Source organism: Anarrhichthys ocellatus, unplaced genomic scaffold, assembly GCF_004355925.1.
Source record: "Anarrhichthys ocellatus isolate YVR2014 unplaced genomic scaffold, GSC_Weel_1.0 scaffold9, whole genome shotgun sequence".
NCBI classification, from domain to species: Eukaryota; Metazoa; Chordata; class Actinopteri; order Perciformes; family Anarhichadidae; genus Anarrhichthys; species Anarrhichthys ocellatus.
This window is the reverse complement of record NW_022280039.1, coordinates 7009656-7020004: the sequence shown is the minus strand read 5'-3', so window position 1 is coordinate 7020004 and position 10349 is coordinate 7009656. Positions and strand designations below refer to the sequence as shown.

Sequence of the window (10349 nt, the reverse complement as noted above, 5' to 3'; positions counted from 1 at the left end):
AGAGAGAGAGAGAGAGAGAGAGAGAGAGAGAGAGAGAGAGAGAGAGACAGAAGACCATGCAAAAGAAATAAGAAAACAGAGAGAGAATGGGTCTCATCCCAGCAGGTGGAAGCAACAAGCAGTGAACTGAGAAGTATTGTAGAGTATAGACTGGAGAATTATTTGGCTTGTGATGAAGCAGACTGTGTTGCATACTGCTGCTGTAGCCTGTATGGCACACATATAAATGGTGGCGTGGTAGGAAAAGCCAGACTGGTATAAAAGTCCACTCACCTTCACGTTAGATGAGATATCCTTACAGAAAGAAATAACAGAACACAGTAGAGGACGAATCAACAAAAGAGCTTTTAAGAAGCACACAGCTAGGAGAACACCAGGGGAGTTGGCTCATACTAACACAATAATCAAATAATTGAAGCCGTGAGAGGGAGATGAAACCACTTTGGGCTGTAGGATTATGGGATTTAGAGTTCTTCAGGGTGGAAGTCTGGGAGAGGAGCTACAGTGCTGTCCTGTTTAGAAGCGGTAATCCATAACCATAATTTGAAGCAATATTGAAATGGATCAAAGGGACTTTGGGGGGGTGTTTGCAGCTATGAGCACAATGGGATCTCTTTGCCACAACAATGCAACTGCTCTGAGGTGTGCTGCTGAGGTGTGATAGTAGGTACCAGGCTGACTATCAATGCTGTACAGCAGATCGTAGAAGAATCATCAGTTTAATCTGCAGGGCACAGCTAACCTTCTAAGTCTACCTTTTTGCTTAGTACCATTGCAAAGTTTTTTCACAGCATCTAACATGATTTACAATCGGAAAATACTTGGTCAACAAATGTTCATAGAGCAGTTTTTAGTGTTTATTCATCATTCAGTTACATGATCAGTGCCACCCTCTACGTACAGTATATACACTGCAACTCGGCTGAGTGCACCTTTGTGTCTCACCTTGGTTTCTGTGCGCCGTGTGGTGCCGTCATCAGAGGTGACCACGGAGACATGGGAGGTGGGGGTGCCAGGGTCCTCCTCTATGGTGACCGTCTCCTCCACCACCTCCTGTGGCTCCTGCATCATAGCCAGGGATGTGGTGTTGCTGGGGCTCTGCTCCTGCACAGACGGGGGGGGAGACAAGACATCAAGAGTTAACAGATTTTTATATTCAGTTGTTAGATGGCAAGAAAAACAGCACAACATCCAGGTAATCTTCCATTAGACATACGGCGAGATGGAATTGTAATTGGGCCACAGCAGCAACAAATTATATTAGAATCCAGCAGAGCAAAATAGAGCATAAATAAGAACATTGCAAATGTAGGGTATTAAATATAATGCCACCCACAATTTGCAATGCAACAGTCAAGCAACTAGGGGGATGCAAAGTGTGAAACACAGTACATAAATAATAATGTGTAGAAAATAACAGCACAAAAATATACTGAGACGCAGCGATGAATGAAAAGTGTTTTTGATACAAAAATAAGCAAATGTGCAAATGTGCAGAATGAAAATATAATATAACTAGTGATTTCAAAATTGGAAATATTTAGATAATACATAATCACAATAAATGATTTACTGATTTACTTTGTCTAATAAATTCAATCTACTTAATTAAATACCAGCTTATTTATGGACAGGTCATGCAGATTCACATGTACACAATCGGGAGGTGCCACTAAGATGCCCATGAATTCTTAAAAAAACAAAACAGATACGGTTCAATAACAACATTTTTGAAACTTTGCTGCCAATGTTATCAGAATTATTTATTAGCTCAATATCTGCACATAGCAAATAGAGTATTACTTACGCTAGGAATAAGTTTAGGTAACTAAAAAAAAGGTCAACTATAGTACAAGCCCATCTACTAACCTCTCCACACCCGTAAGTAACCTAGTAGCAAGACTAGTTTCCTCAGAACAGCTTGAAACAGCACTCTAAATAATACGTCCGTAAGCACGCACTCTTGACAATGCCTATATGAAAAACAACAATAATGTTCTAGTTTGTTTCTTGTCCTGACACGCCATGATTTATTTAGCCCTGATATTATATCCAAACACTGCAATGCAGGGTAGCAACTCCTCACCTCTTGAGACTTTAAATTGAGTTAAAGCTTCTTTCAAGGCAAGCAAAAGCCTGGAGCACTGCTTTTGATTCATATTTCATTGGGAGACCATGTATTTAGAGAAGTAGTGTCCATGGGCTAAGGATGAAAGTGAGTCCCTCACACCCCCGCCTGACCCTGTGTGAATCTGTGAGAAATACAGTCTTCCTGTTGATGGAAATTGATATGAAGTCAGTGGTCGGAAGTGCAACGCCCTGGCACAGCCCGCTGCTGTGCATGAGTGTGACAACATTACAGCTCTCGTAATGGAGAGGGGAAGGAAAGCATTTGAGGCAATCATTGATAACCAAAACAGCACAGAGCCAAGAGAGGGAGAGGAAATCAAAAGTAATGAAGAGGGAGGAGAGGGAAAGAGTTGGACAGTGTAGTAGAAAGAGTTTTTCTTTTAAAGGGGAAAAATATGAAGCAGGTGTTTGTGTACTAGATAGATTTAACTGACCTCTGTCTGACAATCCATTTTTATTGTGTGCACTGTTCCTTTAGCTACGTGAAGGACATTTTAATTGTATTCACAAAGTTAAAAAACACCCACCAATTTATGTCCAAAATCCTTTTTTTTTTAATTAAACCTTTGACAACCATTAATCGTAATCCAAATATAAAAGATCAAAGCAATGAAACACAAAAAAATCTGCCTCAGCGTCCGCCCTAATATCTTAAACCATTTGCAAATTCACCTCACGTAGAAAAACATTAAAAACAACTGAACCAAGCAGACTATTTTTGTCGACCAATTACACAAAGCTGGAGGGAGAAACAGAAGGCCAAGGAGAGAGCAAGAGGAAAAGTTTGAGTGTTGTTCGCCACAGTGTTTGGTTGAAACACTACAAGCGACGCCTTATGGTGGGAGACTGCTTGTTTTCTTCACCTCTTGGAAGAAACTTACAAGTAAACAGTTCTCCACTGATTGGCCAACTCCTCTCAGGCTTCAAAGCCCCACACAGTCGCCATTGATCTTCAGTCCTTTCTGCTGATCAGACAGAAGTTTGCACTTTTTCTGTTGAGGATCTTTTTCGACTAATCCCACAACCCTTCAGCCTCCTAACGTGATCTGCCAAATGAGTACACGTAATTGGAAACTGTTTGGAAAACGGCAGGCACTTTCAAAAATACTTGGCATGGGATTGGCTGAACCATCCCGTCAATCAAACTCTTGCCAAAGCCAGTCACGAGAAGAGCTCCATCTTTTCCATCAAGAAAAGCTTTCAGTGCCGGTCTTTGCTCTTTTTTCATTGAAGAAATACTCTCCGGTTCTAATATAATGGAAGCTATTACAGCCTCTACGCTAACCTCTTTAGGAGCCACAATTGTTCTGTCGATCAACAGTCGTACGAACGTAGCTGTCAGTCGCACCTCACAGGAGGCTGATTGGTCTGTTCTCCGGGCTGGCTGCTGGAAAGAAACCGGTCCCTTGATTTGGTTGTATGCATAACCTCCTTCAGCAATACCAAGACACTGAAAACGTTCTCTATTTACCTGCACTACTCTATCCAGTAACTTAGAGTCAATTTGCACCATGAACTGAGCTGAGTTAGGTCATTACCCTCGGAGAAAGGTTCTGAAGTCCCATTATTGGGGTTAATGACTGGGAAGGCTTTCTGCTGTATAGGAGGAGACACATTTATTTACACACAAGCATTGCAGAGCTTTACAACTGACCTCAGGCTAAACAGCACAGCTAGGCTGGGAAGGGCCTTCTAATGATATTCAGAAAAAGTGAGCGCTGATTAGTTGCCTCTAATTAACATCCTTGTTCTGTTCAATCATAAACGTGAATTACCTTCATGACTTGGCACCCGGTAATGAAAACAAAAGGTAAGAAAATTGAAGTCTGAGTGTGTACAGTACTACTGTAATTTTAAAATGTACAATGTTTAAAAATGTACAATCAATTTAAAAGGCACAAAATTCCGTATTCAGAGCATATCTAGGATTGAAGCATTGTCTCCACACGACTCAACATGGTGACGGCTGAGCCCGTGGCTAGCGGCTAACGGAGCTAACGCCATGAAAAGTGCAGACAACTGCAACAGTACTGACAGAGCTAACAGCATTAACCCAGGAGAAACCGGTAGCTGGGTGCTACGTTATCAGCGGTATAAAAGCAGAGAATTTTGAATTTAGCACCTTTACCAACCAGAATACAGCTTTGGTCAGACACAGAAACCCAAGGCTCACTGAAGATGCAAGGTGTTGCCGAGTCCCTTGATACTCATTGGCTGCCTGTTGCAATTTGACAGGTAATAGCAGCCTTTAAAGTTGAACTATTTTTCTACTTTTTACTTTGAAGAATGCAAGGCGCATACCTTTGAAATACATAACAGCATTTCTTCTTATTGTCATGTCTCTTTGTGAACACTCCATGAACAAACAACGGAATATTGTTAAAGAAAAACAATAGTCTAAGGCATTCGATTAAGATAATTAAGCCATGTGCATGTGTGTCACATTACATATTAAATGATTTATCTTTTCATTCTCTGCACAGAATTAGGCAGATACTGTGTATGTTAACTCTTCCTTACAAATTGAGCACAATCACTGTGAATGTTCCACCTCTTTCGCTCTCCGCTAATGAAATCTGGACAATTTAACTCCATTCCTATGATGTTTCATTTCTTTGATCAGGTGAATGCAGAGGGAACGCTGTCAAAACAGCGTCATGTAAAAAAAAAAAAAAAAAAAAAAAGGGAGCACCGTCATACACTAGTTTAAAACACATAGTGGACAGTCCTTGGAGGCCGACTGACAAACTGGCTTCTTGATCGAAGCTTAATTCATTTCTCTCGTTCACTTTCCTCTCGTCTCTGCGTGCACTAAGTGAGAGAGTGGAGTTGAACTCAACATTACAGCCCCTAAATAAATGATTAAAAGCCGTCTGGCTGTGGGCTAGCACGCCTTTCTGCCCGGTCCTGGGGGAATAACAGGCTGTTTCTGAGTCGAGTAGATTCAGTAAAGCTTACCCTTAAGTTGAGAGCGGGAGGAGAGGAGCACAGTGAGTTAATGGCTGACCTCAGAGAGATGAATGATAGAAGTAGAAGAAGGGTACGAGAGAGAATGTGGTAAGGGTGGGGGACGAAGTTCCAGCACATTCAAATCGTGTGGAAATGGTTTTGTATAAGCCAGTGGAAAAGTGGTAACCTCCAGGTTGTTCAGGCGAGCTTATGATCTGACGGTTGCAGGCTAAAATTCCCAATCAGCTGGATCAGGAAAACAAGGCAGAAGCCCCTCAGCTGAAGAGTAACCGAGCGTCCATGGAGCAAAGCGTCTCACCTCACCTGTTTGGAACAGTCTGGAACATCTATTGCTATTTTGAACAGCCTGCCATGAAAATGTGAAAGTCAGCAAGAGTCAAACCTGGATAAAGAGGATACAAACATATTAAGAGCACCTGGGAAAGAATACAAAACACAAGCTTTTATAAACCCAGGCAATCCTATCTGTTAAGGATCGGGTTTAACCAGACAAAAGAAACACATTTTAAGGTTCCTGAGCCCAAGTAAATAACAAAGCAACAGTATTGTCTCCTTGCCTAGCCTAAAAAGCCTTGCCAAGAGCTGGACCCCACTTCTGATGAGGAGAAAAGAGCTTGCAAGAGCTTTGCCATTTGGATCACTTCTGTTCAGTCAGCAGTAGAGGAGAGATTGAGGTCTCAAACAGACAGGGATTTGGCTCTTAAGAAGGCCTGAGGCTTTGTACAACCTGAACTTTTTTCAATCTGGTGTATTTGGCTTTGACTAGCAGTAGGAGGAGAACTTGATTGGTGGATGATGAAACCTCCTCTTCCTGGTCTGACACTGGCTAACCCCTGAAGGGATGAGGCTTGGAGTGTACTTGTACTATACTAAGAAAAGAAAATTCTACAGCTACTTTTGCTACATTACATCAAAGTACATGAAAGCATTGAGTACGTCCGGCCAAGAATGAGAAGAGACTCGTGCTCTTCCATAACTCAACATACAACATACGATCAATACCTCCAAAAAAAACAATACCCTTGAAAAGAGCCCTTGAGCTTTCTCCTGTGGAGTATATTTCATTACAATAGATCATGCAGGAAGATGCGGCGTCGTAAGAGCGACTAATCTGAACCGTAATGGATGCTGTGCTGCTGGAAGAAAAGAAGGAGGAGGAGGAATACAAAGGCAGGAGATGAAGTGATACAGGGGTGTCAATTAGCGGAGGCCCGCTATCTGCCATCAATCCACACCCATTCATCATCTGTGTTCAATAAGCTGCTCAGTGTTGTCAGTGGATGGGGAGATAAAGTTAAAATGTTGGAAAGGGAGAGAGCGTTTGCAGATAAGGGGCTTTCCTTCCCCCGGGACAGAATCGCGGCAAGAAAACTTCAGTTGGAGTTAAGAGAATGAGTCATTCCTGCAGTAGGTGTCCAAGGTGTAACGTAGCACAGACATTTTATTGATGTTATAGTGATAGTATTGGTAAAGACAGCAACGTGGAGGAATACAGTATTAGTGGTGAACTAATACAACCACAAAACCTCCATTAGATTCTGGCAGGGGACTATGACCCACCCCTCTCTCGTCCAGTTTACAGGAAGGGCACTAGCTCATATACGACACCTGGGTTTCTGTTTCAATACCAAAACAGTAACTTGGTGAATATTTTCTTAATTTACCCAAAAGAGCCAAAGTTTTGAAAAGTTGTCCAAAGCAAACGGTGAAACCAAACTACCAGCACCTGCTATGCCTGTCAGTTGACGTGACTACTGCTATACAGCATTTTGCAGCGCCAGCATCCACCTGAGTCTAAGTTCCCCGTGTGCAGTTACCGTCGTCACTCCTTATTCCCTGCTGTGTCGAGTTAGTTGTTTCACTGTGGAGATTGATGAGGTCAGAGCCTAGACACCAAATATTAACACTGTACATATTAGCATAGTAAAAGTCATGACTTAATGACTGAAATAGTCTAAAACTAAAACTGGCTATATTACCATTTATATCAGGAACGACACACAAGGTGCTGCATACGCAATTTGGTCGATACTAAAGATGTGCTGAGATCCAACTCAGCCCTACGAACAGTAATAATTAGGACCAGCCTAAGTTGCACATATCAGCCATTGCATCACATTATTTTCGAATTTAGCTGCACCTTTTCAAAATTGGTGGAGACCTCAGAAGAGACATTGAGAGCCTGATAACCAATCATCAACAAGAAATGATTCCCAAGAACAGCACCACATGTTCCCGTTGTCAGTGGATGCAGGAATACATGAGGACAACTTTCCCTCGCAGCCCAACAGTAGAATTTAGATATGTGTCTCAGACTGAACACAGTGGGAGGGAGCCTGCGGTTACTTTCAGGTTGAGACAACAGAACTTGTCAGATCGCCACCTGGTCATGCATACCGGCGTGATCAGAGTCACCTTCCTTCCTGATGCACACACACATACACGACATGCTCAGTCATAGCCTGACCCCTGTGCAGTGACTAACAGGATTTCACTCTAGAGACATGCCAGCAATCATTACATGGCTCTTACACAATTAATCCTCCAGCAAAGATCGCCTGGCTAACCTTGGGTCCTCCAATTTCCCATCAGCCCCTTCTGTTACTACCACCTGCCCTCTCGGCAGCACTGGCCGGTGAGGAATCACATTTCAAAAGAGAATGAGAAAGAAAGAGGGAGCATTCGAGAACGCAGTTCACTAGCATGACCCGTAAAAAAAACAGCAACTGTGAACTGCAGCCGTGTGACCCAAACATCCAGCCAAAGCAAGATTTGTTTGTGGGATAAAGCAGAGGCTGAGGGGAAGTCAAGTAGAGGATTGACAATGCGTGGCAATGGCCCAAACAGCATGCTCTCTCAGGGTGAAAAGGAGAACGGGGGGCATTCAGTCACTTCTGAGGCCAGCCAGGACCCATCTCAGTTACAGCCAGCTCAGAAATCCCAACTCTCTGAATGACTGGAAGTCCAGCTGACCTCGTGCTGCGGTGTGTGGTGGTGAACATTGTCTACTTTGTGTGTGTGCTTTAGAAATCCTTAAACTCAACTCAATGGGTAAAGCACACACAAACTAGCACACAAATAACTGTAGGGGGGAGGGCCAAAGTCCTGATGATGCAGCTGGGAATGATGGGACCTTAATCTCTCCTTCGCTGGCGACTGATCCCGAGCCAAATCTGGGCTTCTCTCCCTCTCATCTCTTTCACGCTTGGCCTCCTGGTTTCAGACGCCTCCATCATTCCCCATTCCACTCCTGTTTTTTCTACCTCTTTCCTGAAACCCCCGCCTACTAACCCGCCACGCCACCCTCCATCAGGCGCGCCCTTTTGTTCCTTTGCACCAGTGCCTAGACAAAACTCGAGTCAGCCAGACCGCTTGACAGGCTCAGACCCTAACAGACAGAGGCCTCAGTCAAGGGAAAACCACCAGCTAAAGCCAGATTGCCTCCCGATGGGACATCGCTACCACATTTACCTACTGCGAACCGACTATCTAGCGACAGACGGAAACCCCAGCTCAACCCTCGGCAACATTCGACACCATCTTAATCTCTGGAATGGCAGATATTCCCATTTCAATTGGCCGAGAGATGTTTTGAAACCTTTGGTAATTTCTTACATATGCCATCAATTACACACTGTACATACAAACACACTTGCACACACGGAGTCACATACCACATGTTTTCCTCACAATTCAAGGCCTGGAGTCACATTAGAAGTGAAGCATGCAGAAAGTCCCTCTCAACATGGAATTTGTGGTAGCACTCAACAACTCGAGCAGCAGGAGGATAAATAAGCAGTGCAGATTTTCAGTAAGCAGCCAAAGAGACAGAAAAGGGGGAGGAGGATCATGAGTAAAAAACAAAAGGAGGAGAGCCACATGGAGCCTGTAGAGTAAAACTAAAACAATGAGTCTTGGAGAGGGATCAGCGCTCGTGGCCAGGGTTTGTTTGTTTGGACAGTGGGTGCGACCATGAGAGAGATAGAGAAAGAGAAGAATCCAGCACTGTTCAGAGCAGCAGTAGCTGGCCACGGTGGACAGGTGGTGGGCAGAGTGCAGGGTGGTGGTAGGTTTGTCCTGGTGGCGTAACAGAGTCTCCTGGAGGGTGGGTTGTTTGCAGCGCCCCTCCCGTCAGCCTCTGGATCACTGTCAGTCTGACTCTGTCAGAGGACTGGTGATTGGAGGGGGGGCTTGCAGTGTGTGGAGGAGGCAGTGAGACAGACTTTGCCAGAAGCTCAGTTCATGTGAGGTCTACTGGAGATTTAGGGAGTTGGAAAGGGGACATATGTTTCACTTCCTGTCTAACTACTAGTGCAAAACACTTATTGTGCCGCTAACAATCCTTTCTTCAAAATCTGTCTGCATGTGCAGCCGCAGGGTGTCCCATTTAACAGAAATAACCCCCCCCCCCCTTCCATTTCTGGCTGTCTTTGTCCCTCTTGTGTAGAAAACAGTAAAGCCTGAGGCAGTTATAATGGAGGACTACTAAGTCTTAGCAGGGTGCTCTCACTGTTTCAGGAATGCTACTACACGTCCTCTTCTGGGACTGGGGTGATGGGGTGAGCCGGGGAACTCTACAGGAAGAGGGCAGGATGTCATCAAAGTCGTGCCGTATTTCTTAAGACGAGTTAAGAGTTCTCGAAATGTTTTATGTCACGAACTCCAAAACAGACCCTATGAACTTGTTGGGCAAAAGGTGTGCTTTTATGTATTTACTTCCAAACTGATTTACTTCCAAGCTGATAATTGTCTACAACACCCCAAGAGAGGTAATAGAGTTAAGGCTGAAAGCTGTGAATGCTTTCACTCGAATGCATTCTCTAGTTAGGACATTTTCTAGCAAATTAAACTACTCCTCATCTTGACAGGAAACCACCATAACCTTCTAAAGGAGCCCCACAACCCTACGGCACATGCGCCATCGCCAGAACTCTGCTCTGAAAAGCACACATAGATAACACCTCGCAGAGCTAACGCAGTCCATCACAGTAACTGCGACTGCTTTTCAAATATGCACTCAGTCAAGCGTGATTGACCCCCCCCTGGAGATACTTTTACGGCCTTGTGCCAACCGCCTGGTAAAGGATTGGGCTCATTGTGCGGGCAATGTCGTGGTGTCAGAGCCAGAGGCGGAGGACAAGCCGCAAGTTCTGGGCAATAGAGAAATCCCTGCCAATTTACTGCTAACCTTCAATGGGTCATGAGATAAGGTGACGCTGGATGTATATGTGTCCCATAAAGGAGCCATT

The 10349-nt window shown here is 44.1% G+C and overlaps 1 protein-coding gene across 13 annotated transcripts in view; it reads right to left on the bottom strand.

Annotated features, from left to right (window-relative positions):
- The window catches only part of arvcfb (ARVCF delta catenin family member b), a 201035-nt gene that overhangs the window by 76587 nt on the left and 114099 nt on the right, over positions 1-10349 (bottom strand). For 11 of the 13 annotated variants that reach the window (XM_031848921.1, XM_031848914.1, XM_031848910.1 and 8 more), the window contains 2 exons: positions 946-1104; positions 274-294 (listed from right to left, as the gene is read on the bottom strand). In XM_031848921.1, the coding sequence (XP_031704781.1) occupies positions 274-294; positions 946-1104 (180 nt within the window). The remainder of the gene's footprint in view (positions 1-273; positions 295-945; positions 1105-10349) is intronic. The other 2 variants (XM_031848917.1, XM_031848918.1) reach the window with 1 other exon arrangement.